The sequence below is a fragment of the Phyllostomus discolor genome, chromosome 9, assembly GCF_004126475.2.
Source record: "Phyllostomus discolor isolate MPI-MPIP mPhyDis1 chromosome 9, mPhyDis1.pri.v3, whole genome shotgun sequence".
Classification (NCBI taxonomy): Eukaryota; Metazoa; Chordata; class Mammalia; order Chiroptera; family Phyllostomidae; genus Phyllostomus; species Phyllostomus discolor.
In genome coordinates, this window is record NC_040911.2 from 81,419,830 (window position 1) to 81,447,749 (window position 27,920).

Below are 27,920 nucleotides of genomic sequence, written 5' to 3' on the forward strand. Positions count from 1 at the left end.
TTGGGGTGCTTTCACATGCCTGGGCTAAGGTCAGATTGGTTGATTCAAACCAAAATGAGTGGGTTTTTTAGTAAGTTCCACAAGTCTTACCTAAGGGGCACACAGGAGAAGGTATAGGAGGTGGGGAGACTTCTGATCGCTAGGACTGTTGGAGAAATTGTATCAGGAATTGACATTTGTTGTGACTCTGCAGGATATTATCTAGGACATGCGCTCACTTCTTGCACCAGGGGGCTGTTGCCAGTTAAAGGACCCTGTAGGCCACGTGGCCAAACCAAATGGACATGGAGGCAGCAGTGCTGTGGAGTAGCTCAGCCAAACTCCCAGCAGTTGTCTAATGTCGTCTACCTCATCCAGTGTATTTTTCTTTTCTGACATTGTATTTTCTTATCTCTAGAAATTTGATTTAGATATTTTTTTTACATCTTGTGTATCTCAGGTTAACATGATTCAGTCTTGTAGCTTCTTTTTTGGGGGGTAGGGTCTTGTAGTTTCTTGAACATATGGGATACAGTTATAATAATCATTTTAATATAGCTTTTTTTTTTAGTTCTATTATCTGGGCGTTGCTTTTAAGCTTTATTAGGCAGGAAGCAGAGCAGCATTTAATTTAGGGCTAATTTTACCCCACTACGGAGGCAAAATCCTTCTGAGAGTACTCTGTGAAGTATGAGATTTTCCATGAGGCAGGTGAGAATGGGCAGAAAGCACCGTGCGAGATATGGGTTGTCGTTTATTGTTGCATATAGCAAAACCCAGTTTTTCCAGGACCATTTGTTGAAAAGACTTCTTTCTCCTTTGAATTGGCTTTGCACCTTTATTAAATGTCACTGGACCATATATTTACTAATACTCCAGGCCTCAGTGGATGATTGACACTCAAGCAGCTTCTTCATTCTTCTTCTAGTACTTTAGAGATTTTATTTTATTTATTTTATTTTTTATTGATTGATTTTTAGAAGGGGGTGGTAGGAAAGAGAGAACGAAACACTGATTTGTTGTTTCACTTATTTACATATTCATTGGTTGATTCTTGTATGTGCCCTGACCGAGATGGACCCCACAGCCTTGGCACATCAGAACAAGGACCCGGCTGCTTCTTGAGTAGAAATGGGAAACACCCTCTCACCTTGGGTTTTCAGACTCACAGGGTGGAGAACGAATGACAGAGCCCACCCACCAAGGGCACCAGCGATGAGACAAGGATCCAGGAACATCTCATCCGGAGTTGGCTACTCTAGTCACTGAGAAACCCTGGCAAAGACATGTCCCTTCAGACCATAGTCTCTCGTGGTCCCCAGCATAAAAGTAGAATAGGGTCTAAAAACTAACCCGGGCACTGGCAGTGGGCCACCAGGCGAGTCACCTCAGCAATCTCATGTGTACCCTGAGAGTAATGGCAGAGTTACTGCTCCCAGAGCCAGCCGGAGGGGTAGCTGCACCCGTACTGAAACGTTTCTTGTTCACAGAGTCTCTCCTGGGCCAAGAGCCACAGTGAGTGCTTTCCCAGCACCACCTTGGGCGTTTTTGTCTTCCTCTTTAACATTCTGTTTTGAGGCTTCAGAGTCTAGAGGGAGAAGTGCTGGAGAAGACCTCCCTGTTCTACCTCTTTCCCCCTTTCCCAGTGAGTACTCGGAGTGTGCTGACGCTCAGATCTGTGCTCTTTTCTGGAAGCTTTGGGAGGATTCTGAGGTTTGTCCAGGAGTGTGCTGGACTTGTTTCTGAGAAACTTCACGTTGGAGGTACACAGCTGGAGGGTGAGCGCAGGGTCTGGAAGGGTGCAGATACGAAAGAGTAGGCGGGGGAGCAGTTGCTCCCTCCTGATCCTTGTTGGCCCTCTTTTCTCTGTAAACAGTGGGTAGAGCATCTTGTGTTTGGAGAGTGTTGAAGACTGGGCCCTGGGAGAGTTGGTGGAAGGGGTTAGGAGACAGTAAGAGATGGCAGCGGATGGGCTGCTGGGCTGCACCGTAGGCTTGTTGAGGCTGAGGAAGCAGAGAAAGCCCATGGTCAGATTAGCCACACGTGGGCTTTGGAGAGAGCAGTGAGGGGAGAGGGGTGAGAGAATTGGAGGAGCCCAGCGTGGTGCAGTGCCTTGGCATCGACAGAGCAGTTTTTGTACCTGGATCCACCATCAAGTAGTTCTGTGACTTTTGGGGAAATCTCTCTAAACTTAAGTTCCCCCATCAGTCCTATAAGAAGAATACTTTCTTTTATAACTGTTGTGAAGATGGAAAACTATAATGCTTGCTTTATGCATGGTAAAGTAGAATCTGTCTCCGTTTCTTCCCCTGACAAAACAGAGCTTAAAAGCAGATCCTGTTCACCCTGGCTGGTGTGGCTCAGTCAGTGGATTGAGTGCTGGCCTGTGAACCGACAGATTGCTAGTTCGATTCCAAGTCAGGGCACATGGGACCTGGGTTCTGGGCCAGGTCCCCAGTTGGGTGTGTTCAAGAGACAACTGATCAATGTCTCTCTCACACATCAATGTTTCTCTCCCCCTCTTTCTCCTTCTCTTCCTCTCTCTGTAAAAACAAATAAAATCTTTTTTTAAAAAGTCATTTCTTAAATTAAAAAAAAAAGTAGATCCTGTTCTGGGGAATCTGCCCTGGAAAGTCTGAAATTTCTGAGCAATAGGAGAAAATAGGAGGACTGGAGGCTTTGAAGGCTCAGTGACAGCAGAGGATGAGGTTTTAGTGGGGAGAGAGCTAACAGGGGTAGATGGAGGCAGTTGGCTCCATAGCTCAGGGGTTCGAGCACTGGTCTTATAAAAGGGATAGATAGATAGATGGATAGATAGATAGATAGATAAAGGGGTGCTAATTTCAGAGAGTAGGTTCTAGAGCTGAAGATTCTAGAGGTTAAGAGGTTCTGGATGCTGCTTTCTTGCTATGAAGTTGGGAATAAGGAGCAGTGAGGCCAGAATATGGCGTGGGCCATCCCATGATCTTTCAGAAGGAAGAGGAGTGTTGGCCTTGAAAGAGAGGACCATGAGCACCTTCAGAAGCTGCCGGAGATGTTGGGGGATGATTAGGAGGGCAGTAGATGTGAGCAGTGAAGGAAAGGAGGGGCTCTGTCTCTTAGGGAAGGAAAATGTTATGCCAGCATGAAGGAGAATGATCTGGGATCAGCAGTGAGGAACCTTGGTGTTGGTACAGAATGAGGCTGGGGCAGGAGTAGTCGCTACTCAAAAGGGCCCTAGGGCAAGGCTGTATGTAAAGGAGGCCTTGTTGGAGGTGGGAGGTTTACAGGGCTTGCACCTAGATGCCTCCAAGTGAGCTAGCTGGTCACTGGCTGCCGCCACCACAGATGGTATAGTCAGTGTTAATTCCCTCTGGCTGATCAGCTAGTTCTTTCATTGATATGCAGGCTCCACCCTTACTCTTTGACCTAAAAACTGTCTCCATCTTCTTCACTTCTCTTATTCCTGTTAACATGCACATGCAAGCACACACACTCCCCAAGCCTCTCTCTGCCTCTGAAACCCCACCGCCTCAGGACGTCTTCAACACTTGCAGTCCCCAAAATTCCTCACATTGGCCTTTGCTCTTCTTATCATTAGGGCTTCCAGGGCTGTGGGGCTACTTTCCTAGAGCTGCAGCTCAAGGAATCAGTTAGATAAGACATAAATGACAGTGTTCCCAAGCCAGCGCCTTGAGCTCCAAGAAGTACTTTCTTCTCTATATGTGAAAACAGGGAAAGAAAGGCTGTTACAGGAACAGAAAGGAGCCAGCTTGTACCAGCACCAGAAAACAACTTCAGGGTCTTGTGGCTGTCCTGGGTGCTTCATTTGGGTCTCCAAAGCAAGCCCCCACCTTAACTCAGTTCATCTTTCCTGTCCATCTTTCTATAGTCTGCTTCCTAGGTCCCATGCTGAGCTGTTCTGAATGATGTTGGCATCCCAGATACAGCAGCACTCCTTAAACCTGAATCCTTGGCCTGAGGACCCCACATCCAGTGTCCACATCTCACCCATTTTGCTTTGTCAGCTACAGAACAGCAGGCCTCTAGTGTCTGTAGAACCCAGTCATTGCCTAACTCAGATGCTCCTTCACTGGAAACAGACCCTTAGGCTCCCTCCACTAGTCCTTCACTAGCTGAGAGCCTAGTGCTCCTTCTTGAGCCTTAAGTGAGGGATGTGGTCTCTTTAGAGCTGAGCCAACTTCTGCCAGAATAGGAGAGAGGGCACCTATAAATTCAGTAATGGAGGAGGCGTACTGAGCCTTTTTTAGTGTGTTTCCCAGGAAGACACTCATATGTGAATGGGCATTTTGCCTCTCCCCACCAGCAGATAACTTGCTCACTTGTTTTTTTCTAATTCTCATGCAGATGTTGTGTCTGCTGCCTCATTTCTCTCTGAGGCTCTAGGAGGGTACATTGGCTTCTCCAGAGTACAGGGCTCAGAATAAAAATCATGCAACTGAAGTGCTGCAGATACTGCTGTCTAGTTTCCACTGTGGTGTGCCCTGGCACCTACAAGAAGGACACTGGAACCCTGCCCCCAGGATCCAGCCCCCCAGCTCTGACCAGCTCTTTTTCCTTCCAGGGAAAGTGAATTTCTTCTCTAGCGGCCTTCTGTTTTCTCACCGTCATCACGGAAGCATCATCATTTCCAAGGATCACGTGAATTCCATTTCGTTCTATGATGGGGTAGGTGTTCACCAGTTTATGGCTTTAGTGTTCAGAAAGATACCCCCACTTCTGAGGGAAAAACCAAATAACTCCCGTCCTCACTTGACCACCATGGGACGGGATGTCTGGACTCCGCGCTGCCTTTAAGGCAGGCAGGCAGGGGGATCATAGAGAGGCCCACCTGCTCTCAGGGCTCTGAGCCCCATCAGCCTTGCTGCTCCATAAAGGGCTTAGCTAGAAAGGGCTCCTGGGTCAGGAGGACCAGCAGCTACCCTTGGGCAATTAACTCATCCCAAAGAGGATCAGAAAGTAGGTGAAGGAAGGCCTCCTCCTGCCCAGGAACACAAACTCACCCAATTAAGATCTGGAAAGAAGCTGCTTCCTGTGACATTGATGGGGCTCCACTCACCCATTAGCATGGGAAAGAAGTATAAGTGAGAGAGAGAGGAAGAAAAATGGCTAACTTTCCCCGAGAGGACTTAGCCGTACCCCATCACGTGTTCAGATTTAACCTCCAGCTGCGTGAAAGTTCCTCCCCCAGAACCATGCTTTACCGTCACTAGTCCACACTAGCGAAAGGGAAAAGCATCAACACTTCCCTTTTCTCCTGGGGAAAGAGAGTGGTTATGAGTGTCCCCTAGCCTCTGCCTCCTGCCCGGAGCACAGCTTGTCTCTCAATGCGACACACAACCTCAGGCTGAAAACCAGCTTGTTTGGGAGCCAAGACAGAGGCTAGGTGGGGCGGTTTTGTCACATGGTCAGAAAATGAATTTTGTGAGCAATTCTTGAAAGAATTCTTTCTCCCACATAGAACCTGCTGCCTTAAAAGTTGTTCAAAAAGGCAGGCAGACCAATAAGACAGAATGGATGATCCTATCAGTGAAAGCTTTGATACCAGGTTAAAGAGCCTTATAACATCAGGGGAGAAAGGATGAGTCATTCAAGCGCTGAGACTCTAAGTTAGTTCATTTGGGGAGAAAATGGAGTCTTATGTCATATCAAAAATCAAAATACTTCAGACCAGTTAAAATTAAATACTTTAAAATTTTTACAAATAGAAAGAAGAATACAAAAATGGATATTTATTAAATCTGTAGGGACAGGAAGACTTCTAGCTTAGAAACTTCCTTAGACACAAGAAATTATAGAGGTCTGTCAGATTTGACCACATATGGATTTCTGAAATTTTTACTGATGATTTATTGAGATATAGTTTAAATATAATTAACTGCATCCATTGGAAGTTCTGACAGACGTAGGCCCTCATGACCCCACCATCACAATCAAGACACAGAAGACATTCATCACCCCCAGGAAGTTTCCTAACGCCCTTTAGCAGTTCATCTTTCCCTCCGGCTTTAGGCAACCACCGATTCTGTCACTACAGAACAGTTTGAATTTTCTAAAGTGTTGTATAAAGGCATGGTACACTCTGTAACCCTTTGAGCCCGGCGTTTTGCACTCAGTGGAAGGAGTTTTAGGTTCATCTGTGTTGTGTGCAGCAGCAGTCAGTTTTTTCTCTCTGCGTTACTGCCGAGTAGTGTTCCACTCCGCGAATGCAGCGTCAACCTTACCACACTAAGTCATCGTTTAAAACTCTAAAAAAGTATCCACAAAGAGAATTAAAAACAGCTAAGCTGGGGGAAACATTTTTTGGTGATTAAAAAATGAGTTAATTTCTTTTCTATGAAGAGCTATATTTCTTAACATGAAAACATTGAATCCCAGGTTAGGGGTATTAAAAAAACATGAGATCAGTTACCAGAAACAATCATACCTTGTTTTGTTGCACTTCACAGTTGATGTGTTTTTTACAAATTGAAGGTAAGACCCTCTACCAGCAAAGATTACAACTCACTTTGTCATGATACTGTCTTTGTTTTGATGGTCTGGAACCAAACCCGCAGTATCTCCGAGGTCTGCCTATATATGAAATCCCATTAGAAACAGCCTCATGCTATCATTCATGACAGCAAATTAGCAAAAAGTAAATAGAAGGTACTGTTGGCAGAGGAGAAAGGGAGTGAGTATTATAAATGTCCACCCATAGGGGTGACCTGAGAGGAGAGTGGGAGGCTGTCTTTGCAAATGTTTACAGATAGTTTGCAACAACAACAACAAATACAGATAATTTGTAACTACATGACAGATGCTAACAATAAACTAAGTTTTTAAAGCAAGACCCAGAACTGTTAAAAAAAAAAAGAAAAGATTTCCCAGTGCCTAAAAAAAAGTAACTCAATAAATGGATTGGAAAAAATGACTAGAAGAAAAAGTATTAAAATGTTACCTGCATTTGTGTTTAGGTGATGGGACTTTGTGTTACTTTTTTAAATGTTTCTTTTCTATTTTATTTTTGTATTTTCTTTTTAATTTTAATTAATGAACATATTGCTTTTATATTGAAAAAATTAAATGTTAAAGAAAACCTTTTCCTCTAAAATCCAGAATAAGACAAGGATGCTGGCTTTTGCCATTTCTATTCAGCCTAGTATTGGAAGGTCTAGCCAAAATAATTATGCAAGAAAAAGAAATAAAAGGCATCTAAATTTGAAAGGAAGAAGTAAAATTATCTCTATTCACAGATCATATGAAAATTGTAAAGAGTCCACAAAAGAACCTATTAGAATTAATAAACGAACTGACAAAAGTTGCAGCGTGTAAAATCAACACACAAAAATTCAGTTACATTTCTATACTCTAGCAATGAACAATTTAAAAGAGATTAAGAAAATGATTTAACCCTGGCTGGTTTGGCTCAGTAGGTTTAGTGCCAGCCTGTGAACCTAAGGGTCACAGGTTCAATTCCCAGTCAGGGCACATGCCTGCATTGTGGGCCTGGTCCCTAGTAGGGGGCACACAGGAGGCAACCACACATTGGTGTTTCTCTCTCTCTCTTTCTCCCTTCCTTCCTCTCTCTTGAAAAATAAAAATAGATAAATAGGATCTTTAAAAAAAAAGAAAATGAGCCCTGGCTGGTGTGGCTCAGTGGCTGAGTGCTGACCTGCGAATCAAAGGGTTACCAGTTCAATTCCCAATCAGGGCATATGCCTGGATTGCAGGCCAGGTCCCCAGTGAGGGGCATGCGAGAGGCAATCATACGCTCATGTTTCTCTCCTTCTCTTTCTCCCTCTCTTCTTCTCTCTAAAAAATAAATAAAATATTTTTAAAAATAAAAAGAAAACAATTTCATTTACAATAGTATCAAAAAGAATGTAATACTTAGGAATAAATTTAACCAAAGAAGTGAAAGACTTGTACACTGAAAACTATAAAACATTGCTGAAAGAAATCAAAGAAGACCTAAATAAATGGTAAGATATCCCATGTTTATGGATTAGAAGACTTAGTAAATGACAATACTATGCAAAATGATTTACAGATTCAATGGGATTCCTATCAAAATCCCAAAGGCATTTTTTGCAGAAATAAAAAAACCCATTCTGAAATTGATATGTAATCTCAGCGAATCCCTAATCACCAAAATAATCTTGAAAAAGAACTAAGCTGGGAGGCTCACACTTCTGATTTCAAAACATAACACAAGCTATAGTACTCAGACAACAATGTGATATTAGCATAAGGTCAGACCAATGAAATAGAACAGAGAACCCAGAAATTAACCCCCAGATGTGTGCTTAAATGATTTTGACAGTGCCAAGACCATTCAATGAGGAAAGGACCGTCTTTTCAACAAATGGTGCTGGAACAACTGGATATCCACGTGTCAGTTGGACCCTTACCTTGTGCCATCTACAAAAAATTAACTCAAAATGGAACATAGGCCTAAATGTAAAAGCCAAAACAATTAAACTATTAAAAGAAAACATAGGAGTAAATCCTTGTGACTTTGGATTAGGCAGTGATTTCTTGGATACAACACCAAAAGCAAAGGCAACAAAAGAAAAAATATATAAATTGGACTTCATCAAAATTAAAAACTGCATCAAGGGACACTTATCCAGAAAGTGAAGACAACCTACAGAATGAGAGAAAATATAAATCTGATAAAGGATTAATACCCTAGAAAGAATTGTGAGATGACATTTTTAGGAAAAAAACCCTTGTGCTTCCTGTATCTTATACACTTGGGTATTGGAAGCACAGCTGTGTTTGAACCCCAGTAAACCATATAATATGAAAATAATCACGCTGAAGTTCATTATGTGTGCCTGATAGTAGTTGTGAGAAATGGTAACATACAAATGGCTTTTCTCACTGGTGCTCCCTCTTTTTCTCTTAGGATTCTACCAGCATCGTTGCTGCCCTTCTGATAGACTTCAGAAGCTCATTGCTTCCTCATCTCCCAGTTCATTTTCATGGTTCAAGCAATTTTCTGATGATTGCCCTTTTCCCCAGATCAAAGATATACCAAGCATTTTACCCAGAGGTAACATTAATCATTAGCAAAACTACTACTATGTGTCCCTAGCAGTGTAGGTGGTAAGGCAGTGTCTCAGGGTTAACAGTGAGGTGTTGGGAGGCTGGAGAGGGTGGCTGCTTCTAGTCCCTTTGGGTCCTGGAATGGTACCTTGTCATTGAGGGGTGAGACCCTAAAGGAACTAAACAAAAGGCTTTTTAGTGGCTAAGAAAAATCTTCACTGTCCCTTTAAATCCTAATTAAACTCATTTTCCCTTTAGCCACTTGGTTGAATTGTTGGGCCTTACCCATTGTATCAGAGCTTTCTATCCCACCCCAAGTTCTCCCTCCTGGTGGTTCACAGGCACTGCCCTTGTGAATGGTCCCACCTGGCAGGCTGTATATTATAGGCACCCAGCACAGATTGTATGAGTGAGGGAGTTTACTGAGAATTATGCAACCCACTTAGAGCCAAGCAGTAGTTCAAGTCAAACAGATGGCTGGCATTATGGCGGGTGGAAATGCTTGGAAAGGTGTGATTGCAGCAGCTTGTGAGAGGACAGTGTCTCTCCCTCAGGACAGGTTCGCAGAGCATGGAGGAGGCAAGAGCTGGGCTTGGTGCAGATGGCGTCTCAGGCCAGTCTGTGCCTCCGTCTTCCTGCCTGCTGGTCCTTCCCACCTCCTCATGATTGTCCTTTCAACCAGGAACATGGAGGCAGCCCCTTAGGTTCTCTCCAGCCATCCCTTCGCCTCCACACAGGAGTTGCTTGGACCCTTCATTCTGCCTGGCCCTCTCACCAACGAAGAACATGCCCCTCCTGCCAGAACGTGTTACCTGACACCTTCTGTGCTTCCTGGCCTGTGAAGGAGCAGAATCCCTGGGAGAGGAACCCAGAAAGAAATTCTAGTTTTTAAAAAAAAATGCAGAAGAAAATTGTTTCAGGCCTCTATTTTTGAAATAAACTTGTTACAATTGTTTGTACCGACAGCCTAGGTTTTCAACAACCATCAAATCCCCATGTGGGTTCCATATCCTGTTGTTGGGTTTAAAGTGTTCTTTGCCCAAATTCTGTTTTGTTTAGGTCTTCTCCCTCTGGCAAAAGCAAGCTAACTCAGGGCTGTCTTTAAAAGTGATCCAGGAAGATGGATTATCTGTGGAACAAAAGAGATTGTAAGTGGCTGCCTTCAGTGTTTATGCTTGCTTCCTTAAGCTATGCGTGGCTGCTCTCTCTTCAGGGTGACTTACATTATGTAACACGGGGCTTGGTTTCTGAAAGAACCAACACGGTCATTTTCAGTGCTGCCAACTTAAAGACAGCACGAGTCCTTGGGGAAAGAGAAATCCACCAAGAATCAGAAACCCATAATACTGCCAAGGGTTTTGGGCCGACCTTCCTATGTGGGCACACTGGTCATCGTGCACTAAAGCCACGTTTTATTTAAGTCAATGAGGTGCTTGTTTTGGAAGTGTCGACTTTGTCATAGGACTCTGGCTCGAAAGCGTCAGAACAAGTTATGTAAAGTAGGTGCGCTATAGGGAGATGGAGTTCTCATTTGTGTGCTTGTGATATTCCAGACACTCCCGTGCACAGAAGCTCTTCAGTGTCCTGAGCCATTCTGCTGGGGAGAAACGGAGTCCTCTAAAGCTACTGTCAGCCAAACTCCCAGAGCTGGACTGGTGAGCTATGGCTTTCTGTTTATAGGTGTTCAATGTCCTGGCTTTTGAAGCGTCAGAAACGTTGTCATTGGTCATTTCTAAGCTCCTTCTTCTTTATAGCTTCTTAGGGATCATTGTAAAAGTTAACAGTGACACACCATATACAATTTTATTTTCTAGAGAGAATCTCTCCAAGGTTTCTTTTTTGTTTTTTTTTTTAAGATTTTATTTACTTATTTTTAGAGAGAGGGGAAGGGAAGGAGAAAGTGAGGAAGAGAAACATTAATGTGTAGTTGCCTCTTGTGTGCCCCCTACTGGGAACCTGGCCTGCAACCTAGGCATGTGCCCTGACTGGGAATCTAACTAGCCACCCTTTGGTTCCCAGGCCCACGCTCACTCCACTGAGCTACACCAGCCAGGGCTCCAAGGTTTCTTTTTTTATCAATTAACAAGTTTCTCATGTGAATGGACACATTCAGGCGAGACTGGTGATAGTAACATAGGAGCATTATCTTCTTTTTTCTAGGTTTCTCCAGCATTTCACCATCAGCAGCGTTAGTCGAGAGCCTGTGATAAGGACCCATCTCCCTGTCCTGCTCCAGCAAACTGAAATCAACCCTACTCAGCAAGTAGAAAATGACAAGGTACAGCAGCAGCTCACCAAGTCTGCTGGGAGTTCATGGGAAGAAAAAGAATCCTGATAGCCTGCCTTTGGGTATTCCGTGTCAGTTAACAAAAGTAGCTCAGGCGGAGTCCCTTTTGTAAGACACTCCACCCCCTTGGGTACTGATGTAATGATACACATGAAACTCGCTCCGTGCAGTGACTGTACAGGCATCTGCATTAACCCCAGCCAAGCCCCCTGGCAGTGATGAAGCTCGGGCACCTTGCCCTGCCCTCCCCTTCCTTCTCCGGGCCATTCCAGTGCTTGCTCAGTGCTCTCATGCTGTCAGCTCTTTCTGGTTGTGACAGGGCCTTACCTGGCATTGGGTGACACATTCAGCTTAATAAGGGGATGGGCCTTGCTAGCATCACCAGGGTAAGGTGATACTTTATAAACATTGCCTTCCCAAGAGTGGATTGTAATCTGCACTCGCCTCACACTCCTCTTAACTTCTCCCACCGTTTCTTTGGAGCCATATGTCTTTATATGCTCAAAGGGGACATTTATTTCTGTGCAAATCTGGAAGACACTCGACTACAAAAGAAAATAGAAGCACCAAGCAACCAGAAGCCTCATTTTTTTCTTAGGCAAGAGTTTAAAAATGAACATGCCTGCTTGTCCTGTTTTGTTAAAAAGGTGCCATGGGACCAGCCTTAAAGTAAGACAGGGTCTGGCTGTAAGCGCACATGCTGTGGTGTGAGAGGCCGAGGCCTGGGCGCCGAGGAACAGGCACCAAGATGAATGGAGGGAGGATGAACGAAAAGTCAGTTTCATGGAGTACTCCCCACGGGGCAGAAGGGGACACAGAGTGGGGACCTGGTCAGAGGGGCAGGGGGAGAGCTGCTGGTTCCCAGGAAGAGAAGGGATCCGTGCCCATCTCTCTGCTGATGAGACCAGCTCAAGTGATGCGTGCCACCAAGCTGAGCTTTAGTCTTAAGTCATCCGTGACCAGGCCTGTCCCAGTGAGTCTTGTGTATTGTGGTAGAACACGTACTTAGGCCTTCACCACGCTGTGTTATTTATTATCTGTATCCTTCAGCAACCACACAGTTCCTTTCCTCCCCTGCTTGACCCTCATCTGTGAATTTCCTCAAGTTACTTTACGGTGTCTGCCTGCAGAGGGCTCTGTTTTCATATGGCTGTGTAGTAGGGTTAGGACAGTCCAGCCGGGCTCCTCTTCTCCCCATCAAAATGCAAAGGACAAAAGGCCACCACCAGCCTCTGCCTCTGGGAATGCAGCTCTTTGTCATGCTGGGCAACTTTGGTGTGTAAGCATTTCACAAAACCCCTACACGTGGACATTTGCTCTCCAGAGGCCAGTCTGAACACGGCAAAGAGGAGTGGAACCGGCTCTGAGCTGAGTCTGAGAAGCTGCTCCTGCATCCCAAGCCAGTTTCTAATACATAACATCCTACAGTGTATTCTTGCAGTGCTCAGGACCTCTCCCCACTAGTCATTAGGGCAAATTATATTAAACGAAACCAAAAACCTTAAAAAAAAGACTCAGAAATACTTCCTGCCCTAGTCTGTTTCCTTAGTTGGGCGGTGCAGTGCGGAGGGCGGGCAGCCGCATGGAAGCATCTCTCTGGTGTCGCTGGTGTCCTTCACTGAGGCCGCTGTGCCAGTCGAGCCCCTGGCGTTTTTGCCCCAGACCGCCTTCTGCCGAGTGCTTTTGTTGTGTTTTAGTTGGTCTAGTCACAGTCTGCTCATGGAGATTATAATAGTAAGACAAAACTTAACTGTGTTTGCTGTGTGCCAGTGTTCTAAGCATTTTTACATATAGTAACTCAGTTAATCATCATGCCTACCTCGCAAGGTAGGCTCTGTTTTTAAGCCCAGGATCACATAGCTAGTGAGTGCTGGTGCTGAAGTTCAAACTCACAGAACCTGGCTCTGTAAGTCTGTTCTCTCACGCATGCTGCCTCCCAGTTCCATCCCAAACCCACATGGCTTTTCTCTCGTGTAGATCATCGTCAGCATTGTAACTGGCCTCCCAGGATGTCATGCTAGCGAGCTCTGTGCTTTCCTGGTCACTCTGCATAAGGAGTATGGCAGGTTAGTATGGCTGCCGCCTTTGCTTCAGAAAAAGGGATTCTGTGCCTGGGCCTGCCTGGGCACTGGGGAACCCTGGACACGTTCTGACCGTAGGTGTAGTTGGTATCTGTAAAGCAGCCACATCAGTCCATTCCTTTGACACATTTGTACCAAGCACTTCCTGTGCTCCAGGCTCTGTGCTAAGTGTGGAGCGCATCTGAACGAACAGGCTAGAACATCTCTGCCCTCCTGGAGCTTACATTCCAGTGTGGGAAGACAGCTGACCAGATAAGGGAAACGGTGTGTCAGCTGATGAAAAGTGCTGTGGAGAAAGTAAAGCCGAGAAGGCTGTAGGGGGTGCTGGGCTCAGAGGTGGGGGTGGGAGCAGGGATTCCAGCTTTGCGTGCGGTGTTCAGGGAGATGTCACTAGCAGGTGACATTTGAGCAAAGGCCCGAGGAAATGAGGGGGTGAGCCTGTGGATCTCTGGGAAGAGCACTGTGGCAGCAGAACCAGCACAGGCAAGGTCCTGGGAGTGTGCCTGGTCAGGAGAGCGATTCAGGACCAGGGTGGTTAGAACTCAGGAGCTGGTAGATGTGACCCTGCCCAGACCACGAGAGGACTGTGAGTGCAGGTGTGGCTGGGCCATCTCGGCTCAGGTGAAATTGGGACAGTCATTCGTCCATCACTTCCACCTGGCTGGCAGGTTGCTAAACAACCCTTGGTGACTGAACTGGACATTTAGTCTCTAGTCATCCTACCTCAAAGTAAGGCCTCCTTTAGCAGGCTGTGCAGGGACTGAGAAGGCTGCAGCCACACCGAGGTTTGGGGATTTTGGGAGGGACATTGTGGAAGCTGGGGAGACAAGTGTTAGAGAGATACGAGGGTGTTATTGGACCTCCTTTACAAGTACTAAATAGGTGACCAGTCTCCTCCTCATTGCCCTTGCTTTTGTTCTGTAAACATTCTGAGTTCTTCACTCCGCCCATTTCTTATACTCAGCAAGCGTTTTACTGTGTGTAAGCGCTGTGCTGAATGGCCTTCAGAAAGGGACTACCTGGTCAGGAGTCTTTCTCAACTCTGGAGTCTGTTGACCTTTACCCCTGTGGCACGGAGTTTCCTGTCAGAAGCTCCAACAGTTGTGGTTTCAAGATACGGGGTTCCCCACCCAGCCAGTGTCTTCTGCCTGTTTCTGTGGTGCCAGGACTGCTCTTCCAGAGGGCTTCACTGGGCAGAATGTCTGGTCACATTTGAATCCAGGGCCAGGCCTCAGGCAGTGCCATACTGAGATTACCTTTGCCATTTCCAGGTGGATGGTGTACCGCCAAATCATGGATGGCTCTGAATGTTTTCATGCTGCCCACTTCCAGAGGTACCTTTCCAGTGCCCTGGAAGCCCAGCGGAACCTCTCTGCCCGCCAGTCAGCCTACCTCCGCAAGAAGACCAGACTGCTGGTGGTGTTACAAGGGTGAGCACTGGAGGTTTTCTGGGGACAGTGGGGTAGTGTGGAGGCCTTACCACTACTGTTGTTGGGTTTTTTTTTTAAGATTTTATTTATTTATTTTTAGAGAGAGGGTAAGGGAGGGAGAAAGAGTGGGAGAGAAGCATCAATATGTGATTGCCTCTCACTCCCCCCCCCCCCCCCGCCCCACTGAGGACCTGGCCTGCAACCCAGGCATGTACCCTGACTAGGAATTGAACCAGCGACGCTTTGGTTCCCAGACCAGTACTCAATCCACTGAGCCACGCCAGCCAGGGCACCACTACTGTTATTTAATGTGTGGCTGACATGGGGCACAGAACAAACTCCACGCCTGTATGAACAGTGTCTGTGCTACACAGAGGCCTTCAATGAGCAAGGACTCCTGTTGGCATCCTGTGACCTAGAGCAGCTGGTATAGCTTACACATAAGTTTTAAGTTTGGCTTCAATATCATAATATCCCCAAAAGGTGGGGAATTAGGGAGGAGGTTTTCTGGGTAAGTTTCTTTGATAATTCTTAAAATAGTTGTCCCTAACCCTCTTCCCTCACCATGTAGGCGAGGGAGCACCATCTGTTTCAGTCCTCCCTCCTGTGGAGCTGCTGAGGTGGCCCCCACGCCCTGATCCCCAGCCCCACCATCTTGAGGATGGCTGGTCCAGGAGGGTTTCCTGAGGCTCTCAGTGAGGAGCTTGATTAGTCCAGTTGAACAAGGAGCTCTCTGGGAGGACAGGTTTGACACTGTGTGCCGTGCTGCAAGCACCCTGGCTGCAAGTTGTCCTTGACCTCTCGTAAGGCCTTCCAGGAAGGAGCCCCATGCAGCCCTATCACCCCCTCAGGCCAGAAGAGAATGTGCCAGAAAAGCAGGCTATATACTCTTCACTGGTGTCATTTTGGTTGGTAATCAAGACTTTTGGCAGTTCTCACAAAGTGTTTTTGTGCTGTGCTGTATTTTGTGCTCATAATAGTGAGTATTTGCAGTTGGCTCATTGTTTCCAGTAATGAGTAGACCCAGATGCAAAGCCCTGTTTGGGCTCCCAGGTGTGATGGTGAGACCTGGAGGAAAGCTTAGGGCGGTGGTTCCTCAGCAGGAAGTGGGCAGGGCTCTGTACCCCACCAGGCCTTGTTCTCGCCCCTGCCCTGGGCTTTCCTCTGTCAGCCCCTCGTCCCACTTGTGGGCTGAGGTTGGAAGCCACAGAGCAAGAGTCTGAGTTTGTAACTGTTCATTGTCTTCTGGTTTTTTTCCATTGCTTCAAATGGTCGAAAGAATGGATTGGCCACCGTCAGAGTTGAGAGTCAGTGGGGGAATGGACCTGGAGTCAGATTTGGCCGTTTAATATCCGGCGACTAAGGTCATTTTCATCTTTTGTCACTTGAGAGAACACCATGGACTCCTTGTCTCTGATTATACAGGTCTGCAAAAGTGTCAGCTGTCCCAGCTGCGCTGCTCTGCTCTGCAGTGACGGTATGGCCAGGCCACTCGTGTACTCTCAGACTGAGCCTTTGCCCAGTCACAGTCCCGGGATTCTGAGGGCCTCAGATTTCCCAGCGGACTCGAGCCAGGATATCAGCTAAATGCTGTGGCTCTCACTGAGACACTGGCCTTACAGGATGGGCCCCTTTGCTTGAGGACCAGCAGGGAGCTTGTGGCAGCCTCCTTTTTGAAAGTCTGTCTCCTTAGGGCTGGACCTGCGAGCCCAGAATCGAGATTGCTGATGAAGGGTGACCCCAGAAGCTTCTCAGATTGAGAATATATTCCTTTAATGTTACTTTAATCTTCATTTATAAGATTGTCTGGGGGAAACCCGTGGTTAGGGAAGTTTTCTTTTGCCCCTAGAGTGGCCTGGTGCCGTTGGACTTTCTGCAGCAGTGGGGGCAGCGGTATTCAGCTTTGATATCAGGTAAAGCTATTAGTTGTTGCTGTAAAAATTAGTGTATTTTGAAGTGATGAGATTTTTTTTAAGATTTTATTTATTTTTTAGAGAGGGAAGGGAGGGAGAAAGAGAGAGAGAGAGAGAGAGAAACATCAGTGTGTGGTTGCTGGGGGCCATGGCCTGCAACCCAGGCATGTGTCCTGACTGGGAATTGAACCTGCGACACTTTGGTTCGCAGCCCACGTTCAATCCACTGAGCTACACCAGCCAGGGCATGAAGTGATGAGATTTTTTAAATGGAGGACAGAACAGTGGTTGCCAGATGCGGGGGTTGGGGGCAGGATGGAGGTAGCTGTAGTTATATGGAACTGAAAACATGTAACACACAAATAAGTCAAACTGGAGAAATCTTACTTTTAAAAAAATAATTTTAAGGAATTTGTTTACAGTTTTTGGAGGGTTGTAAAATGATTCTTTAAATTATCTGCATTTAAAACAAAGCATCTCTCTCAAAACAAAAATTGAATTAATTTAGAACATGTGCCCAAATTGTAGGCTTAAATTGCAAACATAAAACAGAGCCCAAAGGACACTTGAATGGAATATCTGTTATTTCAGAGGAAAGAAAGCTCAAGTCCTACTGGGCTTTTGTTTTGGTTTTGTTTTGGTTTTGTTTTGTTTTGTTTTGTTTTTGTCTGTAATAAAGAGAGTACTGACAAGAAAGAAGCAAACATGAAGAACCAGTTTTTTGCCTTCATCATGCATTCGGGTAGTTTAGCCAAAGTGGCCGGATGCAACCTGGCACCTGGAGTGACCTGCTTCCTTCTGTGGTGAGGGCTGCCTCCTCCTGTGTGGAGGCCACGCCCAGGATGATTACTATAGGGCAGGGGCTGGACAGGGAGGCAGAATCTAGCAGGACCCTCTTAATAAGTAGAGTAAATGTCACTTAGGGCCTCCTTTCTCACCACAGTGGCTCTTGGCTGCAGTGCGTAGATGCATTCATGTAGATGCACCAGATGCATTGGCCTCACCAAGGAGCCTGGGGTGAGTTTTCACTCAAACTTTCTGTATTAAAGTAAATGAAGGTTAATGGAATGCTCTGAAAACCTGGGAATTCCCCAGGCACCCTTCCTAAGGGTGAACCTGTTGTATTAGAATGACCAAAATCTGCAGGATTGGCTTGTAAGCCTTTTTTCAGTTTTTTATCCTAAAAATAAGAGCCCTGGCTGGTGTGGCTCAGTGGATTGAGCGACGGACTACGAAGCAAAGAGTCTCTGGTTTGATTCCCAGGCAGGGCACATGCCTGGGTTGCAGGCCAGGTCCCCAGTAGGGGACACATAAGGGGCAACCACATGTTGATGTTTCTCTCCCTCTCTCCCTTCCCCTCTCTCTAAAAATGAATAAAGTCTTTTTTAAAAAGATAGAATTGCTTCAAATTTGTTTAAGACAGGAAGGAAGGAAGGGAGGGAGGGAGGGAAGGGAAGGGAAGGAAGGGAAGGAAGGGAGGGAGGGAGGGAGGGAAGGAGGGAAGGAGAGGAAAGAAAGAGAGAGAGAAAAAAAAGAAAGAAGAGCCTCTATAGGTTTGTACCAAACATGGAGGAAAAAAGGCTCCAAGCACTTTCTTTTTTTTTGTTTTTCTTTCTTTTTTTTTAATAGAATCAGGGAAAAGCTGACACTGAGGAGCAAGGCTGGAACACTTAACCACAAGAGTTAAATCTATTGAACATGGCCACAAAGAGATTAGAGGGCAGCCTGCACGCATCAGTCCTGCTTACCACGGTGTGCTTAAGGGACTGAAGTGCAGGCAGTTAGGGGGCTCTCCTGGCATCCAGGCCCTCCCAGGCACTGCAGAACCAACGGGAAGAGCCCCACATGGTAGTACACACACCTGCCCAGGCATGGGGAGAAGCCTTCAAGGAAAACCTGTGAACAGAGGGCTCTCTCTAAAGGCTCTCTGGCTGCCTGGCCCTAATGGGGCCTGAACCTAGCTCTAGAACCTAGCACTCCCTATCTTATTCTTTACTAAAGCACTGCTGGTTCGTAGGGACCTCGGCAGACCTTCTGCGGCGGGGGTGCTAAAATTGTGATCTGGGATAGAGCCAAGTGTCAATTTACAGGTGAGTGGTGTGTAGTGACTCAGGAAATTGCTCAGGCAGGCTGTGCCTATCCTCTCAGCCACCATGACTGGCCTCCCTAGGACCCAGGCCCTTCCCTCTACAGAAACTGACCTTTTGGTCCATAGGATGGGTCAGTTGGGAAAACGTTCTCACAAGGTGAAAAGTGCATGCTCTCTCTTCGAGTGGCCATGTATCTCCCTGGGGTTGGGCGTCCAGTTCGTTCATTTACCCTGCTTTAGGTACTGTAGATCACAACACTCAACTGCCTTCACTTTAACTGCAGACACAGACTGTAAACAAATAAATGAGAAAATACAGAGAATGTAGTTGACGTCAGTGCTTTGGAGAAGAATTGGGGCAGGGGCAGGTTGGACCAGGGAGGGGGTTGCTGTGTCACATAGGCTGTATGAAGTCAGGGGACACCTCCCTCATGAGGGAGTGAGAGAGTAAGCCTTGCAGACATCTGAGTGAAAAGAGCATCACAGGAGAGGGGACAGAGAGTGCCCGGAGGAAGTATGCCTGGAATGTTCTCGGGAGAGCCAGAAGGCCGGAGTCGCTGGGTCGGGTAAGGAAAGGCAGAGTAGGAGAGCCAGCTCTCTTCTGCAGTGTGGGGGCAGATCTTGGAGGGCTGCTGGGCCATCGTAAGGCCTTTGGCTTTCACACTGAGTGGGATGGAAGCCACTCACTCAGTGGCTTAGCACAATAGGATGAGTCCGATCCCTCTGGCTTCTGTGTCGAAAACAGGCTGGGGAGAGGTGAGGACAGAAGCAGGGGGGCCATTGAAGTAGCTATGGGGCTGATCTGGGCAAGAGATGGGAGCAGTTTGGACCCAGAGGTATAAGCAGCGATCTCATTCTGGTTCTGTTTTGAAGGTTGAGTTAAAATAGAGTCAATGATGACCCTAGGCAGATCTTTCGACCTAGCAGCTAAAGGAGCGGAGTCTCCTCTGATGAGAAGGACAAGGCATGAGGAAGTTGGATCGTGAACATATTAACATGAAATATCAAATTGTCCATCTGGACATCTGGAGTTCGGAGGGAGTTCCAATCAGGAGATACAATGCAAGGGTATTTGACGTGTCAGCTGACCTGGAGAGGTCCCCTAGGACCCCCTTTTCTCTCTTGCCCACATGTTCTGTGAGTTGGAAGGAGAGGAAAAACCTATTTTAAGGAAAATAGACCAATGCAGGAGCTCCTAACTTGATCAGAAAACAGGCCTAAGGACAATGAGTCCCCCCCTCTGAGCCACAGAGTCTCCTGTACAGGCTTACTGTACCCTGAGGGGTGGGGGGTTGTACTTCTGCCCGCCTTTTCACAGTTCTGAGGACTAATGGGACTCGGGGATGCAGAAACGCTGGACTCCAGCAGCTCTAAATCGTGATGTCAGATGATGCCAAGAACCCAAGCACCACTCCTCATTTTGGTTTTCCCTCCGTCCTGGCTGGCTCAGCACTCAGCATTCTCCTCTTCCCCTGCCCCGCTCTCCAGCCCCAGTCAATAAACTAACCATCCCTTTTCCCCCCAGCTACATGGATGTTATCGATGTTGTCCAGGCCCTGCAGACGCACCCCGACCCAAATGTCAAGTCCTCCTTCACCATTGGTGCCATCACGGTGTGCGTGGAGCCCCTGAGCTGCTACATGGAGCACAGGTATGCGCTGGGGCCACCTCCAGCCCACAGGACGTGGTGGGTCTAGTGTACAGAACACGATTTTCTCCCACCCACTAGACAGAGACACATCTTTCTGTGTGTTTGTCTTTTGGAACACATCAGTTTACCTTATGCACAGTAAGCGTTCAGTTATTATTTGATTAGTGCCAGGTTTTCAGAAGACTCCTTTGGACGGGCAGCCTCTGCCAGTTTTGTGTACTGGAGAGTTGTTGGCCTACAGCTTGGAGCCTGAAACAGCATCTCCCAGAAAGAAATGCCCGCACCAGCCTTTTCTTTTGTCCTTACTGCAGGGAAGAGGCCTGTGTCCCAAGGCCTTGGGTTATCACAGATAACTCACAGATATTTTTTCATATGGTTAAGCCATCTTAACGCCATCCTACCTCAGTAAGGGACGCTCATTCTAACTACTAACATGGGAACTTTCTTTTCTTTTTCTTTTGGAATAATATAACAACAGCAAAGGAAATTGGATAATAATTCATCTATAATCTCACTAACTCAATGTAACTATTTTTTTTAAAGATTTTATTTATTTATTTTTAGAGAGGGAAGGGAGAGAGAGAGAGAGAGAGAGAGAGAGAGAGAGAGAGAGACATCAATGTGTGGTTGCTGGGGGCTGTGGCCTGCAACCCAGGCATGTGCCCTGACTGGGAATTGAACCTGTGACACTTTGGTTCACAGCCCGCGCTCAATCCATTGAGCTACACCAGCCAGGGCTCAATGTAACTATTATAATTTTTGTGGATTCCTTTCTGATTTCTTTATGTGCATGCTTTTTACAGGTGTGATGTACATATAATTTTATATGCATTTTCTCAGGTTAATGTAGAAATATGTATGTTAACATATATGTTCTTGTATCACACTGGTAATTAATTACATTTTGATGAATTATACAGTCATGTGTGTGGATGAACATAATTGTCTTAACCATTTCTCCACTGTTAATTAATAAGATGTCTCCAGCTTTTCACGATTATAAATAATGCTGTGGGAACATCTTTATCCATATAAACTTCTCAAATTTCACATTATTTCCTTAGAATAGATTCCTCAAAGTGATACCATACACTAACTACGTGTATAGAAGTTTTATTACTTTTTATTCACTTTCCCAAACTGCTTTTTGAGTAGGTTTTATAGTTTACACTGTTCCAGAGGTGTCTGGAAGTACCTATTTTTATCATGAAAACATTCCTCAGTGGGGACCGTTTCAAGCACTGAATTGTCTCCTCATAGAGCTGTTTAACTTCCTCTCCCTGTAGCCTAGTGGAGTATCTCCTGTGTCTGTAATCATGTGGTCTTTCCAGCTAGTCCGTATTATTATTATTATCTCCTGGCTACTGATTAATCTATCCTTAGACCTTCATCTGAAAAAGCTCCCTTCCTATTTGAGTCCCAAGTTGGTATCTTTAAGTTTCTCATAGAAATTACATTACGGGTTATGTCCCTGATCACCTTGACTGATCCCAAGAAACGTCTTCACCTCCAGCTGTTCTGTCTTCTCTCCAGCTGTGACCCAGGTTCTTCTCTTCAGTAGAAGAGCCACAAGGGTTTGTTTCCTTCTGTCTCAGGTTAGGTTACTGTGGTGGATGCTGAGCATTACCATTGTGCTTTGGATTGCCGCACTGAAGCTTACATGCAATGCTTTCTACCATTCGTGCCTTCTTTTGCTCAGTCATTTGGAAAAGATGGATTAAAGTAGAGGGAGGTCTAACATGGGACGAGATTACTACCATAAAAAAATACAAGATCGTAATAAGGAACCAACAAATGGAGGTTACACTTCAGAAAACTTAGCCTAGTCCAGTACTCTTCTGCCCTTGTCAAAAAAAGTCGAGAAGAGGAGCCAACAAGTGGGATGGGAAGGGCTCAAGGAGAAGACGTAAATAAAAGGCCTGGGGGGATGGCATGAGGGATCTTCTTGGAGTGATGGAAATGTTCTAAAACAATTGTGGTGCTGGTGGCACAACTCTGTGAATTTACTTTAAAAACCGTTGGATTCTACTCTTAAAAACAAGTGAATTTTATGATATGCAAGTTGCACCTCCATAAAGCTATTACTTAGAAAAAATTAGAGGAGAAAAGGAGTTCAGCTAACAAAAGTAGCCAAAAATGAACTGTTAGAGGCCCAGAAAGAAAGACAATACAGTCACTGTGGTGTTGGAAATCTCAATCAAAGGCAGAAACAACGCTCACACCTTGTAGAGCTGCCACTTTCTTCACCAGAACCTAGGGTCTGCTTAACATGCATTCCTTGCCCCACCTTGCTGGCTGCCACTGGGAGTCTTGGGTACATCTGGTTGGTGGAACTTCAGTCACATACCTGCACCAGGCTGCAAGAAGGTCTGGGAAAGCTGTGTTCTGCTGTTTACAAGAGGGTTGGGCTTCCTAAGTTCAAGCCTAGGAAAGGTGTTTGGTAGGTACCAGACAGTCCAAAATATGACCAATGTGCTCTGCAGTGGTCAAAATAACCCTTTATAATATTGAAGAACTGGAAATAATCCAAATGATAATTAGAGACCAGTTAAATCTGGGAATATCCATATAATGGAATACTATTCCAGCCATTAAAAAAAAACTCAGCAGATTTGTATGTACTGTCATGGGGAAATGTCCACAATATTTTGTGAAGTGAGGAAGCAAATTACCAAAATGGTACATGTTTTTTAAATGTTTATTTGTGTACGTACAGGAAATGTCTAGAAGTCTACACACCAAACTATCAGTAGTGGTTTGTTCTGGGCAATGGCTATGTCTTTGGGGACAAGCATTGGGTGATGGGGAAACCATGTGATATTTTATAGTATGTATGTCTGTTGCTTTTTAAAAATATAATAGCTTCATTGAAATATAATTCACATACTAAAAAAATTCTCTCTTTTAAAGTCACTCACCATTTCTTTGTCCTCCCAACCCTTGGCAATTATTAGTCTCTTTTCTGTGTCTGTGGGTTTGCTTATTCCGGACGTTTCATATAAATGGAATCACGTCATAAGTGGTCTCTGGTATCTGGCTTCTTTCACTTAGCGTAATGTTTTCAGCTTCCATCCAATTTTGAGCAGGTATCAGCACTTCATTTCTTTTTATAGCCAAGTAATATTCCATTGTGTGGATATACCACATCTCATTTATCCATTCATCAACTGATAGGCATTTAAATTGTTTATACCCTTTGGCTATTATACATTACACTGCTATGAACATTTGTGTACAAGTTTTCATGTGGTCATATGTTTTCTGTTTTCTTGGATATATACCTAGGGGTGGAATTGCTGGATCCTATGGTAACTGTACATGAACTTTTTGAGGAGCTACAAACTATTTTCCACAGCTACTGCACCATTTACATTCCTCCTGCAATGTATGCATGTTCCATTTTCTCCCCATCTTCACCAGTACTTGCTATTGTGTCTTTTTTATTTTAGCTGTTTTAGTGTAGAATGGTGTCTCCTTGCAGTTTCAATTTGCATTTCCCTAATATAATGATATTGAGAATTGTTTCACTTGTTTATTGACCATTTGTTTATCTTCTTTGGAGAAACGTCTATTCAAATACTTTGCCCAGTTTTAAATTGGTTTGTCTTTTTTATTGAATTGGAAGAGTACATATTCTGAATCCAAGTCCTTTATCAGATATTTGATTTGCAAAAATGTTCTCTTTTTATATTCTTGGTGGTATCCTTTGAATTACAAGGGTTTTTAATGTTAATGAAGTTGAATTTATTTTTCTTTTGTTGCTTGTGATTATGGTATCATATCTAAAAAGCTACTGTGTAATCCAACGTAACAAAAATTTACCCCTGCATTTTCTTCTGAGTGTTTTGTAGCTTTGACTCTTACATTTAGGCCAGTGCTCCGCTTTGAGTTAATTCTGTAGAAGGAGTGAGGTAGGGGTCCAACTTCATCATTTCTCATGTGGGTATCCAGTTGTCCTAGCGCCGTGTGCTGGAAAGATTTCTTTCCCCATTGAATTGTCTGGGCACCCTTGTCAAAAATCACTTGCCTATAAATGTAAAGATTTAATTCTGGATTCTCAGTTACATTCCATTGATATGTATGTCTCTCCTTATGCCCCCATTGCACTGTTTTGATTACTGTTTTGCAGTAAGGTGTGAAATTGAGAAGTGAGAGTCCTTCAGCGTTGTTCTTGTTTTTCAGATTGTTTTGGCTATTCTGAGTCCCTTGTATTACTGTATAATTTTAAAGATCAGCTTGTCAGTTTCTGCAAAAACAGACAGCTTGGATTTTGACAGGTATTACATTGAATTTATAGACCCATTTGAGAATTATTGCCATCTTTAAAATATGTCTTCTGCTCTGGCCAGGTGTTCAGTTGGTTGGCACATCATCACAATGCACTGGGGTTGCGGGTTTGATCCCTGGTCAGGGAGCCTGTGGGCATCAACCAGTAGGTGCATTGGTGGGTGGAGCAGCGGGGGTCAAAGTCTCTCTCTCTCTGTTGCCTTTCTTCTCTCTGAGAACAGTAAATTTTACTTTAAAAAATTAAGTCTTCCAATCCATGAATGTGGATGTGTCTTTTTATTTATTTAGGTCTTTATTTTTTTTAAATTTTTACTTATTGACTTGAGAGAGAGAGAGAAACATCAATTTGTTGTTCCACTTAATAGTGCATTCGTTGGTTGATTCTTTTATGTGCCCCAACTGGGTCACAACAATGCTCTGGCTAGGTCTTTCATTTTTTTCAGCATTGTTTTGTAGTCTTAAGTGTACAAGTCTTGTGCTTTTTTTGTTTAATTTATTCCTAAGCATATTTTTTATTCTAAATGGAATAAAAATCCTCAAAATCCTCCTTAAAAATATTCTTTATTATCATACTTTACCACAAAGGAGCCACTCAGGAAAATTAAGTAATTTTCTAAAGGCCATGGCAGTGGCATATACATAATTCATCATGATATAGGGTAGGAAGTAAAATAAAAAGAATTAATGCAATTTTATACAAATCATAAAGAAGCAATGATAACTCCCATTTGGATGAGGGAAGAAACCCAGCATATGAATTTGAAGGACCAGGATACCAAAGATGCCAAGTTATGAGAAACTATTCCCATTTCAGGGAATCATAGATGTGTGCAAGTGCCTGTATTCTGAATGTTTTCTTTGCAGCTGCTTAATGGGTGCAGCTTGATGACCCCAGTCTAGATCAGAGGTTTAAACCAGGAGCATCCAGCTTGTGATTGGATAAGATACCTTGAGGGGGACCCTTGCTCAGCCTTATCTAAAATGTCTCTGGCGTGAATTGCTGTGAGAAACAAGCAGGGTGCTAAGAAGGGCCTGTAATGTATGGGCGTGTCCTCTAAAGTCACAAGCACTTGATGGGGCAGATACTTTCTAAGAATATATTTGCTGTGGGGGGAGGGGACATTCAGTGAACTGTGAGTGCAGTGGGGTCAGTGTGTTCTTTCCTTGGGAGGCTCTGGTGTGGATGTTCCAGGGCTCTTGACCTTGCCCCAGGGTGCGTTGAGGGTCCCTCCTTGGAATTCTGCAGAAACACTGAGGGAGTCAGGCAAGAGACTAGATCAGCAGCACAAAAAGTGGTCTTCGTCCAGCTCACTCATCCACCAAGTTTGGTTCCAGTGATGAGTGTCTGGATGTTAAAAATCAAAGAGAAGAATGAAGGCTTGCGGCCACCAGGGACATTGCAGAAGAGAAAGCCCCCCAGTGTTCTAAACAGCATTGATAGCTGCCAGTTAGACCAGAGACATCTCAGAAGTACGGCTTCATGAGCATCTCACTCGCAGGGAAAGAAATCACAGCAGCTCTGTGGTGCCAAACAGACCTGGGTCCCTGCACACACCCTCCCACCTCCTAGCTTCCCATGAGGCCTTGGGCAAAGGGCTCAGAGTGCTCAGCCCTCCTAACCCGTTCTTCTCCCTCTTACTGCCCAAGGCACAGGGCAGGCGTGAGGACAGAACTATGTGCTGCATGCGAACTGCCTGCGTGGCGCCCAGCCCCATGGTCAGATAAAAGGCACAGCTCTTCTCCGCAGTGTTACCTTTCTCCCTGAGAAGAGCACTATGAAGTGTTAGGAGTTTTACAGCACGGAGAACTTGAGTTTTTCTTTGGTGCTTTCTACAGAGCTACCATTATTAACTAACTCACACTTTGGATCAGTCACCCTCACCTGCTTCAGTTCTGACCCAGTGTGCTTCCTGTTTTTCATTCACTGTTAGAGTTCATAATGGGATTAAGGGTTACCAGGATTCGAGTGTGCAAGCAAGAGGAAGCACAGCAGCTTTAGCCCTGAACATCCCTGGCTGAGTTAGGTGAATGTAATCCTTCTCATTGTCCCTTGAAGTTCCCCTTTATGAGGACAGTATCTCTTTAGAAACAAACAAACATGCAAAAAAAAATAATCAAAACAAGAAAACCAGCTGTCTTTTTCTGTTTCCTATAGTCTAGAGACTGGCCATGCCCGAGTATCCCCTCTTCAACTTTCCAAGAGTTGGCCACGTAGGGACTTTTATGGGGTTCCTGGCTTAAGAGCTTTTTGGTTCAAAGCTATGCAAACCTCTTGCATAACCATGGCTATCCTTAATGCTCAGTGCTGCCTGTCACTTGCCCTGTCGAGTAGGTCCTTTTAGATATCGGTGATAGACACAGTTGCGTGGGAAATAATCAATAACAGCCCTGAAATCAATGGTTTTAAACTATTTTTCTTTTTCCTCCCCAGATTTCTCTTTCCTAAATGTCTTGACCAGTGTTCACAAGGTAAGTGATATGCTTTACCCCTGCTTGCATGCCTTTAAGATTCTGTCCCGATGCAACAGACCCTTCATGTTCCTACCTGCTATTCTAAAATCTAAAACAAAAGCAAAGTTGGTCCCGGGAAGACATTGGCACCTTTTATCTTTTTTTTTAATAATTTTATTTAAAGTTGAGTGGTGGTTTTTTTTTAAGATTTTATTTACTTATTTTTAGAGAGGGAAGGGAGGGAGATAGAGAGAGAGAGAGAGAAACGTCAATGTGCGGTTGCTGGGGGTTATGGCCTGCAACCCAGGCATGTACCCTGGCTGGGAATCGAACCTGGGACACTTTGGTTCCCAGCCCGCGCTCAATCCACTGAGCTACGCCAGCCAGGGCTACCTTTTATCTTTATCATATTGATAGGCAGGTTTCTTCCAGAGTTTGTCTCTTAATGATGACAGGTTGTCATGGCAACACCTCTCCTGAGCTGGGTTTCCAAGTAATACCAGTAGATCGAGTACATATTCCTAGTCTCTGGATCATCAATGTCTTGTATTTGCCCTGCCCTTTGAGTGCGGAGTATGGCCCAGTAGGACTTTCTCCCTTAATATTCCCCCTACATACACTGGAATTTTCCACACCTCCTTGGTTACATTTAGAAAAATCTATCCATCCTGTTCATTACACTCAACTTTGCATTGTCCTACTGGTCTGGCAGTCCTGGA

At 45.0% G+C, this 27,920-nt stretch overlaps 1 protein-coding gene across 3 annotated transcripts in view; it reads left to right on the plus strand.

Moving 5' to 3' along the window:
* The window catches only part of C9H20orf194 (chromosome 9 C20orf194 homolog), a 125,905-nt gene that overhangs the window by 75,125 nt on the left and 22,860 nt on the right, over positions 1–27,920 (plus strand). For all 3 annotated transcript variants that reach the window (XM_028524790.2, XM_036009614.1, XM_036009615.1), the window contains exons 21-29: positions 4,544–4,647; positions 8,873–9,019; positions 10,072–10,160; positions 10,566–10,667; positions 11,173–11,290; positions 13,277–13,365; positions 14,652–14,810; positions 20,338–20,463; positions 27,182–27,219. In XM_028524790.2, coding sequence (XP_028380591.1) covers positions 4,544–4,647; positions 8,873–9,019; positions 10,072–10,160; positions 10,566–10,667; positions 11,173–11,290; positions 13,277–13,365; positions 14,652–14,810; positions 20,338–20,463; positions 27,182–27,219 — 972 coding nt within the window. The remainder of the gene's footprint in view (positions 1–4,543; positions 4,648–8,872; positions 9,020–10,071; positions 10,161–10,565; positions 10,668–11,172; positions 11,291–13,276; positions 13,366–14,651; positions 14,811–20,337; positions 20,464–27,181; positions 27,220–27,920) is intronic.